General features: G+C 46.4%; 1 protein-coding gene across 10 annotated transcripts in view; it reads left to right on the top strand.

Moving 5' to 3' along the window:
- SEPTIN6 (septin 6) overlaps positions 1 to 26646 on the top strand; it is an 85475-nt gene that overhangs the window by 53833 nt on the left and 4996 nt on the right. For 6 of the 10 annotated variants that reach the window (XM_035289594.3, XM_035289592.3, XM_035289593.3 and 3 more), the window contains exons 6-9: positions 2551 to 2647; positions 6933 to 7101; positions 11187 to 11319; positions 17939 to 18129. In XM_035289594.3, coding sequence (XP_035145485.1) covers positions 2551 to 2647; positions 6933 to 7101; positions 11187 to 11319; positions 17939 to 18129 — 590 coding nt within the window. Of the gene's footprint in view, positions 1 to 2550; positions 2648 to 6932; positions 7102 to 11186; positions 11320 to 17938; positions 18130 to 21515; positions 21578 to 26646 lie in introns of all 10 variants that reach the window. The other 4 variants (XM_078362830.1, XM_035289590.3, XM_078362829.1 and 1 more) reach the window with 2 other exon arrangements.

The raw sequence follows: 26646 nt of genomic DNA, 5'->3' as shown, positions 1-26646 counted from the left end.
AGAGCTAGAGGAGAATGGAGAGGAAGGACTGGCTATGAGATCAGCATGCGGATGAAACAAACAAGCAACAGACTTGCTGTGGGTTTCCCTGAATTGCTTTGCCTCTGATAATCTGGTCTTGCACAACCAGTTCCCCCCAGGGTTTAGGGTATGCAACTCATTTACTGCTTGAACCCCCTAAATGGAAGTAGCAGACCAGCAAGGGGTGGGCTTTGAAGTCAGAGATACTAGGATTCCATACCTCATTCTGTTCCTTACTATTGTGTGCCTGCTGGCAATTCCCGTAGCCCTTCCACACCTCAGTTTCCCCATCTAAAGAGGAGAATAATAAGGCAACTTACCATATAGTGCTGTTGTAGAGATTCAGTGAGACAATGCCATGTTAAAGCTGATGGTACCCAGCGCATAGGGCTTAATAAATTATAGCTGATGCTAATACTGTAAGTATGATTGCCACTACCTACTCTAAAACGACTTATTTGACTTCGCACGAAGTTAATTGCTCTTTCCTCTGTGTTACTCCATCCCTTGAGCCTCTGTTTACAACCCTGATTTGTTGTTGTTGTTGTTTTGAGACAGGGTCTTGCTCTGTCGCCCAGGCTAGGGTGCAGTGGTACAATCTCAGCTCACTGCCTCCTCCACTTCTGCTACAACCCTGATCTTGCTGCATGATCATTGTTAGCATGGCTTTCTCCCTCGGCACACTGGGCACTCTCCGGAGCCAGGCTCTGTGCTTTTTTGCCATTGTATCGTTCTTCATGCCTAGCATATATTGTAGGAGCTCAGCACATATTTGTAGAATGGATGAGTGGGCAAATGGATCAAAATATCTGAGATTATGGCCTGTTTCTGCAAGCAGGCTACGAAGCTTTCTCCATAGGCTTTTAACCTGTTGATGTAAAGCCCTTTTAGTCAAAGCCCTGCCTGGGCTCACCAGGTCGGTAAACATTGATTCCGTGGTTCCTTTTGGCTGTGGTGACTCAGCATTGACAAGCTGGCCAGCTCCTTGTGGATTGGGGCTCTGTGAGTGTTTACCAGGCCCCACACTACCAGGTTGGGGCAGCTTTCTCTTGTCTGACCCATAAAGCCGGGCCCGCCTCCTCATTTCCCTGTGAGCACCAAGCTCAAAACCTATTTGTCCTTTGCCTTTCTTTCCTCTTTCCCTAGCCCTACCACTGCCATTCAGAAAGTATTTATTAAGCACCTACTATGCACAGGGCACCAGACCACATACATGAGCCATTGATCACATACTTTTTTTTTTTTGAGTTGGAATCTCGCTCTGTTGTCAGGCTGGAGTGCAGTGGCATGATATCAGCTCACCGTAACCTCTGCCTCCCAGGTTCAAACAATTCTCCTGCCTCAGCCTCCTGAGTAGCTGGGACTACAGGCACGCACCACCACACCCAGCTAATTTTTGTATTTTTTTAGTAGAGGCGGGGTTTCACCATGTTGCCCAGGATGGTCTCAATCTCTTGACCTTGTTATCCACCTGCCTTGGCCTCCCAAAGTGCTAGGATTACAGACATGAGCCACCTTGCCTGGCCTTTTTTTTTTTTTGAGACAGAGTCCTGCTCTGTTGCCCAGGCTGGAGGGCAATGGTGCAATCTCAGCTCACTGCAACCTCCACCTCCTGGGTTCAAGCAATTCTCCTGCCTCACCCTCCCAAGTAGCTGGGACTAGATATGTGCCACCATGCCTGGCTAAGTTTTTGTATTTTCAGTAGAGCCAGGGTTTCACTGTGTTAGCCAGGATGGTCTCGAACTCCTGACTTCGTGATCTGCCCGCCTCAGCCTCCCAAAGTGCTGGGATTACAGGCGTGAACCACCACGCCTGGCCATCACATACTATCTTATATGACTTGAAATGTGTCATTTGGGCTTCCCCAACAACACTGTAAACTCCTAGAGAGCAAGGGAGCTTGTCTTCTGCTGCTTCTGTCTGCTTTACAGCACCTACAGCAGAACCCAGCATGGTCATGTGAGTAAATCCTTAGTGACTTGCTTTCTAGGCTCATGAGTTCAGTGTGAGCTCTTGCCCCAGGGAAGGATGAGAACAAGGACAGTACACCTCAGTCGGCTGTGTGGTCTCAGTACAGACCTAATCTCGGGGCTCTTGCACTCCAGGGAGGGTGAAGGAGCAGTGATCCCAGACCCTTTGGTTCTCCTTTATTCTCTCCATCCACACAGAACCCTCCTTCCACTCCCCGATCTTCCAAAGGCTCTTCCCCTCAGCAGCAACTGTGAATAGCAAATAGCTTGGTAATCTGTGTATCTGCTTATTATTCTGCTTATTTTCTCTCTTTGTTCCCAATGCATTCAACCATGTCATTGTTACCCTCTATTGTGAATTTCTGAATAGCAGAAGCTTGGACTAGGCCTCTTATCCTCACGTAGTTTGGGAACTTCATAAATGCGTGTTGGTGATGATGACAGTGGGGGACATTGCAGGGTGAGGGCTTGGGGCCCCGGCGATGAACAGCAGTTTGGTTGTGTAATGCTCAGTGCCTTTCTTCTGCAGTTCTCAGCTTTCGTTTGCCTTCGGTTTCAGGCCCACCTGCCTTTTGCTGTCATCGGCAGCACAGAAGAACTGAAGATAGGCAACAAGATGATGAGGGCGCGGCAGTATCCTTGGGGCACTGTGCAGGGTGAGTGAGTCTCCAGGAGAGGGGCAACACACAGGAAGCCCCTTTTGTCTGTCTGTTTGTCCCCGGCCACTATATGACAAGTTTCTAAATTGTCATATGTCTCATTTGGTATGGGTCCCAAATAGCCATAGGAATCACTAGCAAACTAACTCTGGCTCTGTATCAGGATGCTCTGATGAGAGCAAGCTCCCTCTGTCTCTAATGGGAAAAGTATTCCTAAAACACAAGGACTTGCAAGGTAGGAAGGAGTGCATCAGAAAGCATGTGTACTTGCCCGAATGCAGCAGGAGATGTACAAGAAGGTTCACAGTAGTGTTGTTCATAATGACAAATAATTACAAACAATCCAGATATCCATTAAAATAGACTGAATAGTGGGAGAGTAGGAGGGGGGTAAGGGTTTTTAAAAACCTACACGTAACCCCAGCATGTTGGGAGGCCGAGGCGGGTGGATCACCTGAGGTCAGGAGTTCGAGACTAGCCTGGGCAACATGGAGAAACCCCATCTCTACTAAAAACACAAAATTAGCTTGGCTTGTTGGTGCATTCCTGTAATCCCAGCTACTCAGGAGGCCGAGGCAAGAGAAGTGCTTGAACCCAGGAGGCAGAGGTTGCGGTGAGCCGAGATTGTGCTATTGCACTCCAGCCTGGGCAAGAAGAGCGAAACTCCATCTCAAAAAAGATAAAAACAACAAAAACACTACATATTGGGGCTGAGCGTGGTGGCTCACACCTGTAATCCTAGTACTTTGGGAGGCCGAGGCAGGCAGATCACTTGAGGTCAGGAGTTCAAGACCAGCCTGGACAACATCGTGAAACCTGTCTCTACTAAAAATATAAAAATTAGTTTGCCGTGGTGGCATGTGCCTGTAATCCCAGCTACTCAGGAGGCTGAGGCAGGAGAATCGCTTGAACCCCAGAAAGCAGAGATTGCAGTGAGCAGAGATTGCATCACTGCACTCCAGCCTGGATGACAGAGTGAGACTGTCTCAAAAAAAAAGAAATACATATTGGGTATAATGCACACCACTCAGCTGATGGGTGCACCACACTTCACCACTATACAATTTATCCATGTAACTAGAACCAAAAATACTCCAAAAAGCTACTGAAATTTTAAAAAATTAAAATAATATTTTAAACAATTAGAATTATTTTTAAAATTATAATCTTTAACATAAAGTTTGAATACCTAAATATTTTTAAAGCACTGCAGAATATTCATATAATGGGGTATTATATAACAGCAAAAATGAATTAACTATAGTTATATCTCCATGAATATATCTCAGAAACATAGCATTGACCTAAATAAATCATAGAAAAATACATACTGTTGGGCCAGGTGCAGTGGTTCATGCCTATAATCCCAGCACTTTGGGAGGCCAAGGCAGGAGGATCACCTGAGGTCAGGAGTTCAAGACCAGCCTGGCCAACATGGTGAAACCCCCATCTCTACTAAACATACAAAAAAAATTAGCCAGGTGTGGTGGCATGTGCCTGTAGTCTCACCTACTCAGGAGGCTGAGGCAGGAGAATCACTTGAACCTGGGAAGTGGAGGTTGCAGTGAGCCAAGATTGCACCACTGCACTCCAGCCTGGGTGACAAAGCAAGACTCAAAAAAAACAAAAGTAAGAAAGAAAAAAATGCATACCATTGGATTCCCTTCGTATGTAATCCAAAAGGAGGCAAAACTAAACAAGATATATCTATTTTTAGGAATGTGTACATAAGAGGTGAAACTATTAAGAAAAAGAAAGGAATGATAATCCCCAAAGTCAAGAGAGGGGTTAAGTCTCATTGCCAGGGGAGTGGGGGGGATAGAGGGGCATGAGATTGGGAAGGGGCACTCAGGGACTTCCAAGGTACTGGTAATGTTTAACCTGAGTTGTGGACATGTTGGTGTTAATTTTTCAAAAATTCGTTAAATTGCACATATACATTTTATGTTCTCTTTTGTATGTCTGATTATTTCATGATTGAAAATCAATCATTTATATTGTATTACACTCAGGGAAATTCCTTCTGTGATCTGCCTGACATATGTTAACTTACCCTCGGTGCTAGTTGGGTTAATGAGTAAGACAAGGCCTAGGACAGTGCTGTGGGCAGAAGAGGTCTCTGGTCCTCAGAGTCTCCAGCTAGAAACTGGGCTGTGGCCTATAGGGGCATCGTGTGAAAGAGTGGCTGGTTCTCTGTAAACTCATCCCTACCATTAAGAAAACACCTGAAAGTGGGCGGCGAGTTGTCCACATCACGTATGAAGGCTGGCATGTTTTAGGACACCCCACAGACCCACTGGCAACAGCTGGATTTTCCATAGGTAGGAAAAGACTGGTTATCAGAGCTATGTTACATCTGGTCTCTGCCATTCGGAGCTGGGAGTGCTCCACTAGGAACGTTTACGAATGGTTTCTGGACCCACAGTCCCACCCTGGGAATGGATTTGTGGTCTGAGAAACAGGAACCTGAAGTGAGATGAGGAGAAGCCAGTAGACGTGGTTCCAGTGACTGACTTCGTCTGATGTGGACTACCCCGAACCTAACCAAAAAAGGGGATTTTGAAAGGTTTTCTTGTAAGTCTGAGTTGACTGTTCTGCTTAAATGAGGAAGAAGTTGAGTATTGCTTAGGCAGCCTGCAGGGGCCTTGGAGTCACTCCTTCTGACTGACCACCAGTGATCACCGTCCAGAGATGGAGGAGGAGATGGCATATAGCATAGCCCTGAGAAGTTGTCTTACTGATGTCATTTTTAATATTAGCCTGTGTTCTACGACAGCAGGGGGCTTTATTCCTAATGCAATGGGTCTGAAGCAGAAGGATTATGTGAGCTGATTTGGGCTTTGGAAAGATTACTCTAGTGACCACAAGGCAGTCTGCTTCAACTACGGCTGACTGCTCATCCCAGACCCCCTCTCTGCCCCCTCTACCCTCTTCCAGAGCCTGTAAGACAGAATCTAGGGTGTTCTAAGATTTTCCAGATTTTGAAAAATCTGGCCTGTTCATCACTTCAGGCACCATTTTTCCTACTTGGTCAAGCCAAATACCACCATCCAACACGGCGAAGACACACCTGTAGCAACCTTGACAAAGTGCTGCGCATGACTTGGTCCAGCCAGAAATCGATTTTGCTATGACTTGGTCCACGTCTGTCATTCTTGACCACTGCCTAAAATGCACACCTTTGCTTGCACCCTTTTGAGGAGGAGGCTTGTTCACATAGGCCAGAAAGTGGGGTCCCCTTGCTCCTAGTCACCATTGCTACTGTCAGGCCATTATCTACCCTCTAAAGAAACCACCTCCTTGGAAGCTACTACATCCAGGTGGGCTGTGCCTGTGGTCCACACCCCTCCTTGTCACTGTCATCTATCAATATCCTAATTCTTTCCCCTTATTCTTTGGAGGCTTTGTCATGTGGTCATAGCCTTTGCCTCCCCTACATTGCCTAGGTTTGAACCCTAACTCTGCAACTTATTAGTTACATAACCTTGCCTAACCTCATTGACACCTTGCAAGCACCATTCCCTTCTCTGCCTGATAAATTCCTATTCTTCCTTCCAGAGTCATCTTACGGGTTTTCTCTTCGGTGAAGTCTTCACTTTCCCAGGAGCTCTTAGGCCCCCCTCTTCTGAGCTTTCATTGCAACTTGGCTTTCCCTCCATTTTTGTAATTTTGCATTGAATTGTATTTGTCTGTTTGCATCTATTCTTTCTCTAAACTGTAAGCTCCTAAGAGCAAGATTCCATGACTTCATTTCTGAATTCCCAGTGCCTCACACATACTGGGAACAGAGATTCCACAAATATTGATTGGATGGTTGGTTGGATAGATGGATGGATGGATAAATGGATGGATGAATGGATGGATGGATGGATGGATGAACATATGGGTGGACTGATGGATGGGTGGACGGATAGATGGATGAGTGGATAGATGGATGGACGAATGGGTGGATGGATGGATGGATAGATGCATATGTGCTGTTGTCCTATAAGTGGTGCATACCAAACATTCTTTTGAGGGTTCTGACTGCTGAGTTTGGATTATGGTGCTACTGACTGTCTTAATAAGTATTTTTATGATATCACAGTTTTTTATTACTGCCATTTTTGTAACTTTTCATTTGCATTTTCAGTAGAAAAGAGAGGAAGTAAATTCACAGGCTCTAAATACACAGATTGCAAGGCAACACCACGTTAGACATTTTGCCTCTCGTTTCATCCATTTCTGCTTCTGCTGGCCTTCCTTTCAACATACTTTCAATACCCCAAACCCCGCTATGCAGTTGAAAACGAGGCCCACTGCGACTTTGTGAAGCTGCGTGAGATGCTGATTCGGGTCAACATGGAGGATCTGCGGGAGCAGACCCACACCCGGCACTATGAGCTGTATCGCCGCTGTAAGCTGGAGGAGATGGGCTTCAAGGACACCGACCCTGACAGCAAACCCTTCAGGTACCACTCCTGCCAGCCCAGCCCAGCCCAGCTCAGCTCAGCCCACCCACGCGGTGTGGAAGCCTTGCCCTGGAGGATTCACAGGGGAGGCAAGACACGGCCAGTTGTGCTTGCCTGTGCACCCTCTGCCTCTGCATGCCTGCCAGGAGAGCTGTGGGGCACAGGCTTGGAAAGCAAGCCTTGCTTTTAAGGGCAAGCAAAGGGAAGAGGCCCAGAGGACCAGCAAGGCTGATCACCACACACACATGCACGCATCCTGGACAGCTCCAAGGAGCTGCGCTGGAGGGGATCCCCAAGCTGAGGCCCTGTTCCATGGGGTGGCAGTTTGTAACTGTCCTCTGCCCCTCTTTCTTCATCAGGTGCCTCAGACAGGTTTGCAGTCTGTTCTTTACCCACCTCCCTATTGTCAAACCCAGATAGGACCAGGTAGCAATCCCTTGGCTGCATTGATGAACTGCAGGCTCTTCAATGGTTGTCCTTAGTGTCTGCATTCAAGTGCAAGTTCTGTTTTGACCATAGGATGTTGATTATCATTGGCATCTTTCTCAAATCAGAATGCTTAGAGAGAAGGGGAATGTTTTTGAAAGCAGGTTATTATGCAGAGAGGAGTGGTATGCCAAGTAGATGCATCTGATCTCTATGAGTGATGTCTGAAATCAGCCCCACAGCTGAAATTACCACGTGGTGCCCTTTATTGTGGTCAGGAATTAATAAGCAAGTGAGGGAGATGTCTATGGGTTAAAAAGACTTTCAACGAGCCTCTGAGATCTTACACTACCTGTTCACAGCCTAAAGTTGGCCTGGGAGCAGACCCTAACCAGTCCCTTGGGGATACTTGATTCAAGAGGGACAGGCTGATGCCCTATACTGACAGGTGGGGCCAGGGGCCACTGGCGCACCTGGGGTTGAGGGAAGGCATGCTTGTCTCTTTCTGGTGGGAGCTGCCTGGCTCTCTTCCCCACCCGCAGCTTTCATCTGCATTTGTAGAGGAGTAGGTGCGCCCCCACCTGGTCATTTGGTCTCCTTCCCTCCATCCTGAATACCTTCGCCTTCACTCCTCTGCCAGCTCCTTCCCATGCTGCATGTAAGCATTCCTGTGCTAAAGAAACTCTCTCTTAACCCTGCTCTTTCTTACCAGCCTCTGCCCTGTCTGTCAAGAGGTTCTTGACAGGATGAGAAGGAGAAAGAGTTGTTCTATATTTACTGGTTTCTCTTCCCCATCTCTCATTCATTCTTCAACCCAGTGCAGTCTGGCTTCTGCCCCCAGCATAACCACTAAAATGCCTCTCTCCAAGGCCAGGAATCTCAGACTTGCGGCCAAGTTCAGTGTGGCCTTTGGGTTCCATCTTACTTGATCTCAACACAGCACTTTATGCCATTCCCCACTGCTCCTTGAAATGCTCTCTGCCTTTGGCTTTTCTAGCACTTGGCTGGCTGATTCTGTTCCTCTCTCTCCTGCTATCTTCTCAGCCTCCTTTGCAGGCTCATTTTCTTTACCTTATTGCTTTAAACGTTGATATACCCGCTGGGGTTCTTTCCTAGGGCCTCTGCTCCTTTCACTTTCTGTTCTCTTTGCAGCTGGTTCTTTCACTCTCACAGCCCTGATTACCGCCTAGAAGTAGATGACTCCCAAGCTAGTTTTACTTCTGAGGTCTAAACCCATTAATCCAATTGCATCCTGGAAATTTCCACTCAGACATCCCATAGAGGACTTTCCTGAAAACCAAGCTGTGAACAATTGAATTCATCTTCTTCCCTCTTAAGCATGCTTCTCCAACATTCCCTGTTGCCATTCATGATACCAACAACCACCTGGTTGCCCAAGGATAATCAGAATTATCTTGGGCTCCTCCCAAGTCCTAGGAGTTCTGCTTCCCTTACTGCTCCCTCCATTCCCTCCCAGCCCTTAAGATTCTGTCACTTTATTTTTTTTTTTGAGACAGAGTCTTGCTCTGTCGCCCGGGCTGGAGTACAATGGCGCAATCTTGGCTCACTGCAACCTGCACCTCCTGGGTTCAAGCAAGTCTCCTGCCTCAGCCTCCCAAGTAGCTGGGGCTACAAGCGCCTGCCACCACGCCTGGCTAATTTTTTTTTTTTTTTTTTTTTTGAGAAAGAGGTGCTAGGCTGGAGTGCAGTGGTGCGATCTCGGCTCACTGCAACCTCCGCCTCCCACGTTCGAGCAATTCTCCTGCCTCTGCCTCCCGAGTAGCTGGGACTACAGGCACATGCTACCACAGCCAGCTAATTTTTGTATTTTTTAAAATAGAGACGGGGTTTCACCATGTTGGCTAGGGTGGTCTCGATCTCTTGAGCTTGTGATCCACCTGCCTCGGCCTCCCAAAGTGCCAGGATTACAGGCGTGAGCCACTGCCCCCAGCCTAATTTTTTTATTTTTAGTAGAGACAAGGCTTCACTATGTTGGCCAGGCTGGTCTCGAACTCCTGACCTCAAGTGAGCAGCCTGCCTCAGCCTCCCAAAATGCTGGGATTACAGGTGTGAGCCACCGCCTCTGGCCAAGATCCTATCACTTCTTACTTGGATTGATGGAAAATCTGTCCTTCCCACAACACAGCCAGTGGTCCTTCTCATTTTCAAATTGGATCTGGTATGACTTCCTACTTTAAAACCATGCAGTGCATACATGTCTAATTTTAAATATGGCATCCAAAGCTGTTCTCTTCTACCAGGCTCAGGAACTTCATCTCCCTCTACTCCACCACTACCATGGTGTTCTTTGGCCGTGTTGAACCACACCTGGCTCCCCAAGAATGTCATTCTCTCTCCACATGTGCTTTCTTACATGCTGCCCTATTTGGAGCACAGTTCCCCCTCTTCTTTACCAGGCTATGTCCTATTTCTTTCTTTCTTTTTCTTTTATTGTGTGTGATGGAGTCTCACTCTGCTGCCCAGGTTGCAGTGCAAGTGGTGCAATCTCGGCTTACTGCAACCTCCGCCTAGCAGGTTCAAGCAATTCTCTTGCCTCAGCCTCCCGAGTAGCTGGGATTACAGCCACCTACAACCATGCCTAGCTAATTTTTTGTATTTTTTAGTAGAGACAGTGTTTCACCATGTTGGCCAGGCTAGTCTCAAACTCCTGACCTCAGGTGATCCACCTGCCTTGACTTCCTGGAGTGCTTGACTTCCACTGCGCTCAGCCTCCTATTTCTTTAAAAATTAGCTCAGGCTGGCTGGGTACAGTGGCTCATGCTGGTTATCCCAGCACTTTGGGAGGCAAAGGTGGATGGATCATGAGGTCAAGGGATGGAGATGATCCTGGCCAACATGGTAAAATCCGGTCTCTATCAAAAATACAAAAATTAACTGGGCATGGTGGTGCATGCCTGTCGTCCCAGCTACTCTGGACGCTGAGGCAGGATAATCTCTTGAACCTGGGAGGTGGAGGTTGCAGTGAGCCAAGATTGTGCCACTGCACTGCAGTCTGGTGACAGTGAGACTCTGTCTCAAAAAAAAAAAAAAAAAAAAACAAAAAAACAAAAAAACAAGAAAGAAAGAAAAAGAAGTTTAAGCCAGGCATATCTCCCACTAGAATATGAATTCCTTGATGGCAGGTATGGTGGCTGCTGGCTCTAGAGGCTGAGTGAGTAGCATCATGTCAATTGGTACTGTGTCTAGCACATATGGAGTCTCCTCAAGCATTTGTTGAAATAGTTCATTAATGTGGTCAGTTTCAGAGCCAGGGCCTGGCAGCATTGTGCAGTGGGAAGACCCTGATGAAGAGACAGGAGACCCAGCTTCTGGTCAAAGGTCTGCCTCTAACTAGCTGTGGGGCCTGAGCAAGACACCTCACCTCTCTGGGCATCAGTTTTCTCATCTGTAGGACAAGAGTATAAAACCAGATATTCTGAGTCTCTCCAGTTCACTAGGGTAGCCCCATCCCCCTCCAGAAGCCCTGTGGGCATGCTATCATGGGCCAACCGGTGCCCACAGCTTTGTGGTTCTATTTTTGTACCTGGCTCGCAACTGGGGAAGGGAGGATGGAGGAACCCAGGGAGGATCTTTGGGGCCAGTTTTATCAAATAGGAGCCATTCCAAAGGAAGAGGAATTAACCTGACCATGTTCGCAGTTTACAGGAGACATATGAGGCCAAAAGGAACGAGTTCCTGGGGGAACTCCAGAAAAAAGAAGAGGAGATGAGACAGATGTTCGTCCAGAGAGTCAAGGAGAAAGAAGCGGAGCTCAAAGAGGCAGAGAAAGAGGTAAATGTGAGCCTGGTGATTATTAAAACATCAAGAAACAACAGTTGTTGTGAGGCTGTGGAGAAATAGGAATGCTTTTACACTGTTGGTGTGAATGTAAATTAGTTCAGCCTTTGTGGAAGACAGTGTGGTGATTCCTCCAAGACCTGAAACCAGAAATACCATTTTACCCAACAATCCTATAGATCATTCTGTTATAAAGATACATGCACACATATGTTCACTGCAACACTATTCACAATAGCAAAGACATGGAATCAACTCAGATGCTCATCAGTGATAGACTGGATAAAGAAAATGTGGTACATATATACCATGGAATACTATGCAGTCCTAAAAAGGAATGAGAGGATGTCCTTTGCAGGGACATGGATGGAGATGGGAGCCATTATCCTCAGCAAACTAACACAGGAACAGAAACCCAAACATCAGGCCAGGGGCTGTGGCTCACACCTGTAATCCCAACACTTTGGGAGGCTGAGGCAGGCGGATCAACTGTGGTCAGGAGCTCGAGACCTGGCTGGCAAACATGGTGAAACCCTGTCTCTACTAAAAGTGCTACAATTAGGCAAGTGTGATGGTGCATGCCTGTAGTCCCAGCTACTTGGGAGGCTGAGGCAGGAGAATTGCTTGAGTCTGGAAGGCAGAGGTTGCAGTGAGCCAAGATTGTGCCACTGCACTCCAACCTGGGTGACGGAGTGAGACTCCATCTCAAAAAGAAAACCAAACACTACATGTTCTCACTTATAAGTGGGAGCTGCATTATGAGAACACATGGACACAGGGAGGGGAATAATACACACTGGGGCCTGTCATGGGGACAGGGGGAGGGAGAGCATTGGGATAAATAGCTAATGCATTCGAGGCTTACTACCTAGGTGATGGGTTAATAGGTACAGCAAACCACCATGGCACATGTTTACCTATGTAATAAACCTACATATCTGGCACATGTACCCTGGAACTTAAAATTAAAAAGAAAATGTGAGCCTAGGTGCCAGGCAGGAAGAGAAAGGAGGCTGAACATGGCATGGAAACCCATGACGGGCTTCTGCCTTGGGTGAACAGCCTTGCAGACTCTGGGCAGGAATGGAGCTCAGCCTCTGTAGACTTGCCTTGGCTGGCACTGAGGAAGCTGTGAGAGCTGTGTCTCCTTGACCACCTCATTTCTAAGGCTGGGTTGTTTTCCCATTGTGTTACTTAATTCTCTAGAGCATCGCTGTCCCATATGGTAGCTGTTAATCACATGTGACTATTTAATTTTTTGGAATTCTTTGTATTTTATTTTTAATTGACAATAATTGTATATATTATACAATTATTTGGCTTCCCAAAGTGCTGGGATTGAGCCGAGTGCTAGGATTACAGGTGTGAGCCACTGCGCCTGGCCCACAATATTCTTGAGTTTCTGGTTCTATTCAGGACTAGTTAAGCCTCCCTTTAGTTCAGGCTGAGGTGTCTGGACGCATTCCATGTCATAAAGTCCTTTTATTTCCTTCCACGTCCAAAGCCAACGTGATGTTTCATCGTGGAATGCTTACATCAAGCAAATTAGCAAATGGATCATCATCTCACAAACTTACCTTTTTTTTGTGGTAAAAACACTTTAAGTCTACTCTTTTTGGCTGGGCATGGTGTAATCCTAGCACTTTGAGAGGCCAAGGCAGGAGAATCACTTGAGGCCAGGAATTTGAGACCAGCCTGGGCAAAAAAAAAAAAAAAGTGAGACCCCCATCTCTACAAAAAATAAAAAAATTAGTTGGGAAGGGTGGCACATGTCTGTATCCCAGCTACGAGGGAGCCTGAGGTAGGAGAATCGCTTGAGCCAGGAGCTCGAGGCTGTAGTAAGCTATGATCATACCACTGCACTCGAGCCTGGGTGACATAACAAGACCCTGTCTCAATCAATCAATCAATCAGTGAAATCTACTCTTTTAGCAATTTCAAAATATATAATAAAATTTAAAACTCAGTTCGTCAATCATGTTAGCCACGTTTCAAAAGCTCACCCCTCATGCACCTAGTGACTAATACTAAACAGCACAGATATAGAACATTTCTGTTGTCACAGAAAGCTCTACTAGGGCCAGGCACGGTGGCTAATGCCTGTAATCCCAGCACTTTGGGAGGCCGAGGCAGGCAGATCACTTGAGGCCAGGAGTTTAAGAGCAGCCTGGCCAACATGGTAAAACTCCATCTGTACTAAAAATACAAAAAAAAATTAGCTGGGTATGGTAGCGCGTACCTGTAATCCCAGCTACTCGGGAGGCTGAGGTGAGAGAATCACTTGAATTGGGAAGCAGAGGCTGCAGTAAGCTGAAATGGCACCACTGCACCCTAGCCTGGGCAACTGAGCAAGACTCCACCTCCAAAAAAAAAAAAAAAAAAAGAAAGCCCTATTGAGCAGTGCTGCTGCTATAGAGTTGGGCTTTTGAGATTGGGTGTGAGCTAATTCTTTTCCTTCTTCTTCTTTTTTTTTTTTTTTTTGAGACAGTTTAGCTCTTGTTGCCCAGGCTGGAGTGCAATGGTGCAATCTCAGCTCACTGCAACTTCCACCTCCCAGGTTCAAGCAAATCTCCTGCCTCAGCCTCCCAAGTAGCTGGGATTACAGGCATGCGCCACCACACCTGGTTAATTTTTGTAGTTTTAGTAGAGACGGTGTTTCACCAAGTTGGCCAGGCTGGTCTCGAACTTCTGACCTCAGGTGATCCACCTGCCTCGGCCTCTCAAAGTGCTGGGATGACAGGCATCAGCCACTGCACCCAGCCATTCTTTTTCTTCTTCCTGGGAGTTTGGAGCTCAGTATGGACAACTGATCACTTTCTTGTCTTTTCTGCCCCATCCTAACTTCTCTGATGGCTGTGAGGAAAGGTGGTCTCAGGCAGTCCTATGTACTTTGCTGAAACTTAAGACAGCTATTATTGTTCCCATTCATTTGGATATTCTGTTCTATTTCATTTTAGAAATAAAGAAACACTGGCTGGGCACGGTGGCTCATGCCTGTAATTCTAGCACTTTGGGAGGCCGAGGTGGGTGAATCTTGAGGTCAGGAAACCAAGACCATCCTGGCCAACGTGGTGAAACCCCATCTCTACTAAAAATACAAAAATTAGCTGTGCGTAATGGCAGGTGCCTGTAATCCCAGCTACTCAGGAGGCAGGAGAATCGCTTGAACCAGGGAGTCGGAAGTTGCAGTGAGCCGAGATTGATTGCGCCACTGCACTCCACTCCAGCCTGGCGACAGAGCAAGACTCCGTCTCAAAAAAAAAGAGAGAGAGAGAGAAAGAGAAAGAGAGATAAAGAAACATCTGTATAACACTACTGGGTTTTTAAAGTAAGGAGTTTTCACTACTGAAGCTATGCCTAGGCGCATGTAGTTAGCCTTCTATCCCATGGCCTTGCCTAGTCTAAGGTCTCCCCTACCAGCTTAGCTACTGCTGCCAGATTAATTGGCCTAAGGTGCAGTCTTGGTCATGTCAGCCATTGCTTCTCCTCTCTGCACCTCAAAACCCTCAACTATAAAGAAAGGAAGTACTTGGCCAGGCACAGTGGCTCACACCGTAATCCCAGGACTTTGGGAGGCCAAGGCAGGTGTATCACCTGAGGTCAGGAGTTTGAGACCAGCCAGGACAACATGGTGAAACACTGTCTCTACTAAAAAATATAAAAATTAGCCAGGCATGGTGGAGGGCACCTGTGATCACAGCTACTTGGGAGGCTGAGGCAGAAGAATCGCTTGAACCCAGGCGGTGGAGGTTGCAGTGAGCTGAGATTACACCACTGAACCTCAGCCTGGGCAACAAGAGTGAGACTGTCTCAAAAAAAAAAAAAGGAAAAGAAAGAAAAAGAAAGGAAGCACTTAATTACTTCACGAGTCTTTTCCACATTTAACCTGTTGTACTCTCAAGGGTTGTCACCAAAGCCCATGACAAGGGTATCGATTTTTTCAGTTTCGCTTAAAAAAAGTGAGATAGGTGCCTTGGCTCAGGCCCATAATCCCAGCACTTTGCAAAGACAAGGCGGGAGGATTGCTTGAGCCCAGGAGTTCAAGACCAGCCTGGGCAACATAGTGAGACTCTATATTAAAAATACAAAAAATTAGCCAGGCATGGTGGCACGTGCCTGTAGTAGTCTCAGCTACCCAGGAGGCTGAGGTGGGAGGATTGCTTGAGCTGAGAGATCGAGGCCACTGCATTCTAGCCTGGGTTTCAGAGTGACACTCTGTCTCAATTAAAAAAAAAGAAAAGAAAAAAATATCAGCACTTTTAGGAGGCGAAGTGAAGGGATCTCAAAGACAAATGTATAAAAGTACAATGAACAAAAGCCAGGTTAAGGCAACTAATAGGCAGCCCAAATGACTAGTAAAAGCTGGCTTCTATAGCAGGTCTGTCACTCACCTACCTAAGTGACAGTGTCAAATACCCACAGGACCCAGAAAACAAACTCCTTCATGGTATGCTGCAAGTGCTACAGAATCCTAAACTCTCTCCTGAATCCATGAAACAAAGTGAAATTGGGCTGGGCGCGGTGGCTCACGCCTGTAATCCCAGCTCTTTGGGAGGCCAAGGCGGGTGGATCACGAGGTCAAGAGATCAAGACCATCCTCGTCAACATGGTGAAACCCCGTCTCTACTAAAAATACAAAAAATTAGCTGGGCACGGTGGTGCTTGCCTGTAATCCCAGCTACTCCGGAGGCTGAGGCAGGAGAATTGCCTGAACCCAGGAGGTGGAGGTTGCGGTGAGCCGAGATTGCACCATTGCACTCCAGCCTGGGTAACAAGAGTGAAACTCCGTCTCAAAAAAAAAAAAAAAAAGTGAAATTTTGCTCGCTCTGCTCTTACTATTCAAAGTAGTTTATTGCATTCTAGTCTGTGACTGCCTGTGCCTCTTGTTCTCTGATCTACTTATCAAAATGGCATGCCAGAATATTCTTTTGTGTTTTTTTTTTTTTTTTTTCTGGAGACAGTCTCACTTTGTTGCCCAGGCTGGAGTGCAGTGGTGCAATCTCGGCTCACTGCAAGCTCTGCCTCCTGATTCAAGCGATTCTTCTGCCTCAGCCTCCGGAGTAGCTGGGATTACAGGTACATGCCACTATGCCTAGCTGATTTTTGTATTTTTAGTAGAGATGAGGTTTCACCATGATGGCCAGGCTGGTCTCGAACACCTGACCTCATAATCCACCCACCTCGGCCTCCCAAAGTGTTGGGATTGAGCCTAGTGCTGGGATTACAGGTGTGAGCCGCTGCACCTGGCCCACAGTATTCTTGGGTTTCTGGTTCCATTCAGGACTAGTTAAGCCTCCCTTTAGTTAAGCTGAGGTGTTTGGACTCATTCCATGTCATAAAGTCCTTTTATTTCCTTCCACGTCCAAAGCCAAGTATTTCCATCGACTGGTTTTGCCATTACTCAAGTTTTCTCTGCGATTCATGGTGATCCTCCCTGACTGCAGGGGTTAAGAAAAGACAGGGGTCCCTTACATACAAGAGGTCTTGTTATCTAATGCTCTAAATACTGGGTTGACCGTAATCAAATTCCTTACTTCTCAGACCTTCTGTTTCCTCATAAAATTGAGATCATAACAGAACCTACCTCATAGGGCTGTGGTAACAATTAAATGAATAAATATACATAAAGAGCTTATAAAACTCAGTGCTTAGCCTGTAATAATTACTCAGTTTTTTTTTTTTTTTTTTGAGATGGAGTCTTGCTCTGTTGCCCAGGCTGGAGTGCAATGGTGCGATCTTGGTTCCCTGCAACCTCCACCACCCAGGTTCAGGTGATTCTCCTGCCTCAGCCTCCTAAGTTGCTGGGACTACAGGCATGTGCCACAATGCCTGGCTAATTTTTGTATTTTTAGTAGAGACAGTGTTTCACCATGTTGGCCAGGATGATCTCGAACTCCTGACCTCAAGTGATCCGCCTGCCTCAGCCTCCCATAGTGCTGGGATTACAGGCCTGAGCCACCGTGCCCGACCAGCACTCAGTAAATGTTCTGTTATTATAATTGATGTTATTATTAACCATGTGGGGTAACTATAGGGACCTTTTTTTTTTTTTTTGAGATGGAGTCTCCCTCTGTTGCCCAGGCTGGAGTGCAGTGGTGCAATCTTGGCTCACCGCAACCTCTGCCGCCTGGGTTCAAGCAATTATCCTGCCTCAGCCTCCCGAGTAGCTGGGACTACAGACATGTGCCACCATGCCCGACTAATTTTTGTATTTTTAGTAGAGATGGGGTTTCACCATATTGGCCAGGTTGGTCTCCAACTCCTGACCTCACAATCCACCCGTCTTGGCCTCCCAAAGTGCTGGGATTACAGGTGTGAGCCACCGCGCCCCACCTATGGGGACTCTTTTTAACAAAATGTCTGACTAAAGACAATACAGTGTTCCTTTACCATATTCAGGAGCAGAGACTTGGAGATAAAATGGCAGGAGGAGAGAACGATCCAGAGTATGGTGCCTTTGGTGCCATCATGGCAATCTCTGACAGAAATGCCCGCTGAAGTTTCAGGGTCCTGCAGGGTCACAGCCTTACTGGTTCCCACCCACCCTGGGCTTGGCCAGACTGGGAGCTGCTCACAGGGGATGGTCTCCAATCTCCCTGTGCTTCCCTGCCAGCTGCACGAGAAGTTTGACCGTCTGAAGAAACTGCACCAGGACGAGAAGAAGAAGCTGGAGGATAAGAAGAAATCCTTGGATGATGAAGTGAATGCTTTCAAACAGAGAAAGACGGCGGCGGAGCTGCTCCAGTCCCAGGGTTCCCAGGCTGGAGGCTCACAGACTCTGAAGAGAGACAAAGAGAAGAAAAAGTAAGTAGCAGGCTGCTCTGGGGTGGTGCCTTCTCTCTCCTCCTGCTCATCCTCCTGGGTCAGGACGTGGCACCTGAAGGGGCTGAGGACTGGTGACCAGAGGTGAGCTGTGGGCTGTCAGATTCGTTGGGGTACCTATAATTGGTCTTACCATCCCTGTGGGATCTTTGGATTCCCTGAGTTTGGGGAGCTGAGAGTAGGGGAGGGATGTGGTCCCAGAGGCCCAGCCCATCCGTCCAGCTTGCTTAGGAAATCCCTGCAAACTCAAGGCCCATAGGAGCAGAAGGGAAAGGAGAGGAAAAGCAAAGAGAGAGTAAAGGAGCAGAAGGAAGGAAAAAAATGAGAAGTGCAGCAATATAAGAGAGGAACAAGGCTGGGTGTGGTGACTCACGCCTATAGTCCCAGAACTTTGGGAGGCTGAGGCAAGCAGATCACTTGAGATCAGGAGTGTTAGACCAGCCTGACCTACATGGCAAAACCTTGTCTCTACTGTAAAAACAACAACAACAACAACAACAACAACAACAACAACAAAAAACAGAAAGTAGCCCAGTGTGGTGATGCACACCTGTAGTTCCAGCTACTCAGGAGGCTGAGGCAGGAGAATCACTTGACCCTGGGAGGTGGAGGTTACAGTGATCTGAGATGACACCACTGCATTCCAGCATGGGCAATGGAGCGAGACTCCATCTCAAAAAAAAAAAAGAAAAGAAAGAGAGAAACAAAAAGAAGTACAGATATGGGCCAGGCGTGGTGGCTCACACCTGTAATCCCAGCACTTTGGGAGGCCAAGGCAGGTGGATCACCTGAGGTCAGGGGTTCAAGACCAGCCTGGCCAACATGATGAAACCTCATCTCTACTAACAACACAAAAAATTAGCAAGGCGTGATGGTACATGCCTGTAATCCCAGCTACTTGGGAGGTAGAGGCAGGAGAATTGCTTGAACCCAGGAGGCAAGGTTGCAGTGAGCTGAGATCACGCCATTGCACTCCAGCCTGGGTGACAGAGCAAGACTCTGTCTCAGAAAAGAAAAGAGAAGTGTAGATACAGAGTAGTGGAAGAAAGAGAAAGCCTTTAGCAGAAACTCTGTGCACCCTCTCCACACCCCTGCCCTATATCTGAGGTTGCTCACCTCTCCACCCTGTCTCAGTTCTCACTTGCTGCAGCAAATGGAATTTAACTGCTGCCACTGAAGGCTGCAGCCCAGCCTTGATTTCCCCTTTGTGATCCTTCCCTGCTGGCTGCTTAGTTCTGCCCAGCCTGGGGTGCTGAGAACTTACAAGGGAGCCCTCAGATGCCAGTGTACCCACATGTGCCCCATGCTCGTCTGGGGAATGATTTTAAGACTTCCCATCTCCTCTGATTCTAGAACATTGGCTCCTGGATACCATGTGGGTCAATAATCCTCACCCAACCCATCTCTGCTTGCTGAAGTTACCCATTCTTTATCCTAGAACCAGAGAAAAGTATTTCCAATGGGATCTAGAAAACCCTCTGGGTGCCCTTGTGCCCTGCAGTTATTTCTGCAGTGTGACTAGAGAAGCTCCCAGGTGGACTGTGTAGCAGTGTCTTTACTAAAGGGTACTGAGGATGCAAAAGATGTCCATGGTCATTGCCTTCTGTTTTCAGCCACTTGTTCCTGGACTTCACTATTGGATATTTTGCCAGAAGGAAGAAACACCTTCCTTTCCTCTGGCTTATCACTTAGAAACAACATGGTAACTTTTGCATAACAGTAGAATATGTTATATTTGAAGGCACTCAGCTTTGCAATACAATTACTGTTTATTCAAATGTGTAATTTGAACATCTCGGCCAGGTACGGTGGCTCATTGCCTATAATCCCAGCACTTTGGGAGGTCAAGGCAGGTGGATCACTTGAGGTCAGGAGTTCGAGACCAGCCTGGGCAACATGGCGAAACCCCATCTCGACTAAAAATACAAAAATTAGCTGGGCTTGGTGGTGCACACCTGTAGTCCCAGCTACTTGGGAGGCTAAGGCAGGAGAATCACTTGAGCCTGGGAGGTGGAGTTTGCAGAGAGCCAAGATCATGCCACTGCACTCTAGCCTAGGTGACAGAGTGAGACTTTGTCTCAAAAGAGAATGAACATCTTCACCAATTAGTCCAGAGATTTTCGTTACTGAATCTTAATACTACATGTCAAATTCATTGATGAATGAGCTTTTTTGGTATTACTTGATGGATAAAGTTCAATTAGCCAGAAAAAAGTCTCTTTAGACACACCCTGTACTGTATTCACTTATCTGTCATGGTGTATTAGTTGCACCAGCAGGAATGGATTCCTATTTTTAAGATCAGAAAAATCTAAATTTGTCCTCCAGCTGTAACCTCCATAGTCCTGTGGTATTTGTTAATTCAATACCTGGGGCAGTTTCATCGCCTGGTTGTTAGGAATTGGTTTGTTCAGGCTGCATTGAAACTATAAATATTCTCTATTCAGATGTTCAGTAAAAGTTCTTTTTAGATCAAGCTTTCCCCTTGTTGCCTCAAACTGACTGATTTCTCCCACCCCAGGCAGGAGATCCCAACAGAGAGATACCCCTCTCTACTCTCCAGGAATATCTGGCGTTGGTGACAGCTCCCCTTTCCAATTCTGAAATGGGTGAAAACCCTGCTGGCATGTGGCACTTCATATTAACAATAAGGGCCTAACAGAATGACCTATCCTCTTCCGTACTTCCAGATGTCCAAGTGGCCCCGGGTCTCCTCTTCTTATGTAATTACATGAGCAATTGGTTAACTCCTGAAAGAGCCACCATTAGACCTGTGCCACCCTCCTCCCATAGTCGTGATGGTGGGTTTTGAGGGTAGAAATGGTGGTAGTAGTATTTCCTCTAGAGAGATGGTGGTTGGATATAAGAGTCACATATTCAGAATTTCCTTTAGCTTCCCCTAAATTAGAGATTAAGAAATTACTGGCCGGCCGCAGTGGCTCACGCTTGTAACCCCAATACTTTGGGAGGCCAAGGTGAAAGGAATGCTTGAGTCTAGGAGTTTGAGATCAGCCTGGGCAACATAGTGAGACCCTTGTCTCTACAAAAAAAAAAAATTAAACATTAGCTGGGAATGATGGCACTTGTGTATAGTCCCAGCTACTCGGGAGGCTAAGGTGGGAGAATCACTTTATCCCAGGAGGTTGAGGCTGCAGTGAGCTGTGACTGCACCACTGCACTCCAGTCTGGGCAAAAGAGAGAGACCCTGACTCAGAAAACAAAAAAAGAGTATCAGTGTTTCAGGGATTCCTACCAGTCCACCCTTCCCACTTCCCCTTCCTGCTACTCCTGATCACCTTTGACCTCTAACCCTTCATTGTTTGTGTTAACTCATAATATTTGATTTCTCCTCATGCTCACTCCATCAGCTCTTACTGTTTTACAGTTAACTCTGCTGTTTGCTGCATGCTGCATGAGACCCAGGGTCCTGGTAAGCTTGATTAACTCTAAATAGAACTAGCAGTGGCTTCTAGAACATATCTCCCCCAGTCCCGCACCCCCAACGCAAACATCCAATCTTAGAAGAAGCTGCTTCAATGGTCTAGCTGGTTTTCTCTTGTGACTTATAATATGAAGAAATAGTCTGGTGTGGTTTCAAGTGTACATGTGGAATGTCTGACTGCCTGCCTGATGAAAGTGAGAGATTGTTTCAGACTTTGGCTGCTAGAACAGCTGGGTAACATAGGTGGATCTTGTGATCAGTATTCAAGGTTTCAGTGTGGGTAGTCTTTTTCTTAAAGAGCCATAATCAAGCCGGGCACAGTGGCTCACACCTGTAATACCAGCACTTTGGGAAGCTGAGGCGGGCAGATCACCTGAGGTTAGGAGATCGAGACCATCCTGGCCAACATGGTAAAACCCCGTCTCTATTAAAATACAAAATATTAGCTAGGCGTGGTGGTACATGCCTGTAATCCCAGCTACCCGGGAGGCTGAGGCAAGAGAATCGCTTGAACCTGGGAGGCGGACGTTGCGGTGAGCTGAGATCATGCCATTGCACTCCAGCCTGGGCAACAAGAGTGAAACTCTGTCTCAAAAAAAAAAAAAAGAGCCATAATCATTATTTGCAAAATTAATGAAACCGTAGTGATGAGAGAAACTTTGGGGTTCACAAGCCCTGTCCTGCAATGTCACACAGTCAGCATCAACCTCCTCTCATCCCCCTGCATCAGGTTTGAGACTATCCAGAGTTAATGGAAACTCACTTCTCTGTTTCCCTCTGGTGGCTGTTTCTTATCTGAGGGGTTCAAGTTCTCAAATTCCATTTGACTGTACCCCCTCAAAACCGTAACAAAAGTAGAGGAAAATGAAGAGACCTTAGACATTATAGAGAATTCCTTGCATTTAATCCTACAAGTACCAGCTTCATGAAACCCTCTTGTAAGACCAGTAGGTAACCTTTGGTAAGGATTCCTGAGTGCTAGATTTTGTGTTTATAGTTTATAAGGCATCACATAGTTTATGGGGAGACTGAAAGCAGGGATGAAGCACCTTCTCTCTCCTCTACTAGACTCAGGTAGTGAATGGAAAGGAAATACAAACATTTTTAATTTCACATCATTAGGTTTTGTTGTTGTTGTTGTTTGTTTGAGATGAAGTCTTACTCTGTCTCTCAGGCTGGAGTGCAGTGGCACAATTCAGCTCACTGCAACCTTCGCCTCCTGGGTTCAAGCAATTCTCATGCCTCAGCCTCCCAATTAGCTGGGATTATAGGCATGGGCCACCATTCCTGGCTAATTTTTGTATTTTTAGTTGAGACCGGGTTTCACCACGTTAGCCAGGCTGGTCTTGAAATTGTGACCTCAGGTGATCCACCCACCTTGGCCTCCCAAAGTGCTGAGATTACAGGCGTGAGCCACTGTGCCCAGCCTAGGGTTATATTTTTAAAACTTTACCATGGAAACTTTCAAACATGAACAAAAGAAGAAAGGATAATACAGTTCGGCCCACAACCCAGCCCCCAAACAACCATAAACATATGCCCAATCTTGTTTCATCAATTACTGCAGACCTGCTGAATTATTATAAAGCAAAATCATATCCCTTTATCTGTAAATACATATATATATATATATATATATATATATATACACTTCCAAGAGAACGATCCTTTAAAAAAACATAACCACAACCCCACCATTATCACACCTACAGAATGAACAATAATTCATTAACATGAAATGTCTAGTCAGTGTTTGAAACATCCTGGTTGTCTTATAAATGCCTTTTTACATTTGGTTTGTTTGGATCGGGGAATAGAAAATATAGAGAAGACTTTTCCCCACTCACCCATGTAGTTTATGATTTAAATGGAAAGCCTGCTGTTAGTCACCAAACTGATTGTTGCAGCTATTGCACTGGGGACTTGGGGCAGCTGGCAAAACATCCTGCTTGGAAGCAAATCCTGAAGAGGAAGTCCATAGAGGTTTCTGCAACATAAGGCCCATGAAACCGGGCCAAAGGAAACAATCTTGAAAGAACAATGACTTGATTTACTGTCTGGCTTAACAGCAAGTCTTGGAGTCCCTGCTAGTTGACTGAAATTAAACAGCAAATTTCCATTTAGGAAGACAGTCAATTCCTAGAATGTCTGTCCATTCTTTGCACTGTAGTTCCAGTGCCTAGCGAAGTGCCTGTCACGTAATAGGACCTTGGTTCATGCGTTATGTTCTTTGTTCCTCCATTTTTCTGTTGTTTTTTGTTTTGAGACGGAGTCTCTCTCTGTTGCCAGGCTGGAGTGCAATGGCGCGATCTTGGCTTCCGGATTCAAGCTATTCTCCTGCCTCAGCCTCCCAAGTAGCTGAGATTACATGCTTGCACCACCAAGCCCAGCTAATTTTTGTATTTTTAGTAGAGACAGGATTTCACCATGTTGGCCAGGATGGTCTCTATCTCCTGACCTCGTGATCTACCTGCCTCAGCCACCCAAAGTGCTGGGATTACAGGCATCAGCCACCATGCCTGGCTGTTTCCCCATTTGTAATGAGGAGAGCAGCAAAGATGTATTCTAGTTTGTGAGATTTTAGTTTATTCAGGTTTCATTGCACATGGCTTGACACAATTGCATACAGGTTTCCCCAAGTAAATCATTGTTAGTGGCCATTCCTAAACTGAACTCTGGCAAAACTATAATTAAAACTACACTTTACAATTGAGAGGCAATTTGGTAACCAGCTGGAATAGCCAACCCCAACCCCGAGTAGGTTGGCTCTTCTTGGCAGGCTTCTCCGTGGTAGACCAAGAAAGCAGTTCCAGACCAACTAGTCAGGGGAGGCTTGGACTGCCAGGATCTGAAAGCAGCAAAGGCAACCCACCCCCTCCTCAAAGCCCTCATGCTAGGGGTGGATCATAAAGGCCACCTAGAATGCAGGCACTGAGGTTCACTGTGCCTCCACAGTTTGAAATTGCTTGAGGCACTACTTGTAGCTCTCTGCATTTGTAAAAGCGATTCCTTTGTGATTCCCCCCAACATATTTGCAGATACTATATCTCAATTGTTATTGGTCCTTAGGAGTGCACAGTATATGGATAGTGTACAAATATCAAAATATATCAGCCTTCCCATGAAACTAGAATATAGGCCATTGTGGTGTTTTTTAGGTTACTCTTCCCCTAGGAAGTAGACAAAGAATAAAAATAAGATATGAGGCTGGGCACGGTGGCTCATACCTGTAATCCTAGTACTTTGGGAAGCCAAGGCGGGCAGATAACCTGAGGTCAGGAGTTCAAGACCAATATGGCCAACATAGTGAAACCCCTTTCTACTAAAAATATAAAATTAGTTGGGTGTGGTGTTGCATGCCTGTAATCCCAGCTACTTGAGGGGGCTGAGGCAGGAGAATCGGTTGAAGCCGGGAGGCAGAGGTTGCAATGAGCCAAGACGGCACCACTGCACTCCAGCCTGGGTGACAGAGCAAGACTCCATCTGTAAAAAAAAAAAAAAAAAAAAAAAGATGAGAATTTGTATAGCTTTTATTACTTTCCAAAGTGTTTTTGTTTTTGTTTTTATTTTTTGTATGGTATCTCATTTTACAGTTATAACAGGTCTGTGTGGTTAGAAGGAATAATCCCCAGTTTACAAAATGAATAAATGGAGGCTGGGCACAATGGCTCACTCCTGTAATCATAGCACTTTAAGAGGCTGAGGTGGGAGGATCACTTGAGCCCAGGAGTTGGAGACCAGCCTGGGCAACATGGTGAAACCCTGTCTCCATATTTACTTTTAAAAAAGAGTGGCCAGGCGCAGTGGCTAACACCTGTAATCCCAGCACTTTGGGAGGCCAAGGCAGGCAGATCACCTGAGGTCAGGAGTTTGAGACCAGCCTGGCCAACATGGTAAAATCCTGCCTCTACTAAAAATATAAAAATTAGCTGGGCATGGTGGTAGATGCCTATAATCCCAGCTACTCGAGAGGCTGAGGCAGGAGAATCGATTGAACCTGGGAGGTGGTTGCAGTGAGCTGAGACCACACCATTGCACTCCAGCCTGGGAGACAGAGCAAGACTCCATCTGAAAAAAAAAAAAAAAAGAGTAAATGGAGGAGCAGAGAATTTAAGGAATTTACCAAGGACCACACAGTGAGTTTGGTGGCAGAACTCCTATTTTCTGTTATAAATTACCATTCACCTCAGTGTGTGTATATCCTGAAGGTGTATGTGTGGGAGTATATTCCCTTTGAGGAAGTGACTGTAACATACTCATTTATGCCCATACTTTTATCCCTGCCAGATATCTAATAGTCTTTATTTAATGGGATAAATTAATTCTTCAGGTAATAAATAGGGGCTTAGATCCACAGCCAAGGAATTCTCAGGGACATTGCATGTGATAGAGTCTTAAATAAACAGCTCTGGGCCCAGCTGTGACTCTTTCTTTGTGGCCACAGTCAAGTCTATTGACTTCTCTGTGTTTCTCAGTCTACTTATATGTCAAATGGGGATCAGTCCTACTTGCTGTATTTATGTCACAGGAATGAAATTTACATGGAAGAGAAGTCAAAGTGTTATTTAAGCACAAACCCATGATGGGTTTCCATAGTTCAAGTTCTCAGGTACCAACCCCATACACTCTGCAAACAGGCCTTGCCCCAGAGTACCAGCTAGCTGACTAGGACAGCTCTGAGGGCCTCCTGGGGTGAAACCTTAGCCTCCTCTGCTTTCCCTATGGGACAGAAAATGCAGTGGCTAGAGCCTGAGGCTCTATCCACTGGCCTGAGGCCACCTGGAGATTTGCGGAAGGTATTCCTGTAGAAGGTGACAGGGGGAACATTAGTCAGGACCTCGTCATTAAGAAGAGATAGCCGGGTGCAGTGGCTCACGCCCGTAATCCCAGCACTTTGGGAGGCCAAGGCGGGCAGATCACAAGGTCAGGAGTTTGAGGCCAGCCTGACCAACATGGTGAAACCCCATCTCTACTAAAAATACAAAAAATTAGCCGGGCATGGTGGCACACACCTGTAATTCCAGCTAGTCAGGAGGCTGAGAAAGAAGAATTGCTTG

This window comes from Callithrix jacchus, chromosome X (genome assembly GCF_049354715.1).
Source record: "Callithrix jacchus isolate 240 chromosome X, calJac240_pri, whole genome shotgun sequence".
Lineage (NCBI taxonomy): Eukaryota > Metazoa > Chordata > Mammalia > Primates > Cebidae > Callithrix > Callithrix jacchus.
The sequence above is the reverse complement of the archived record's forward strand: the minus strand, read 5'-3'. Positions and strand labels throughout refer to the sequence as shown.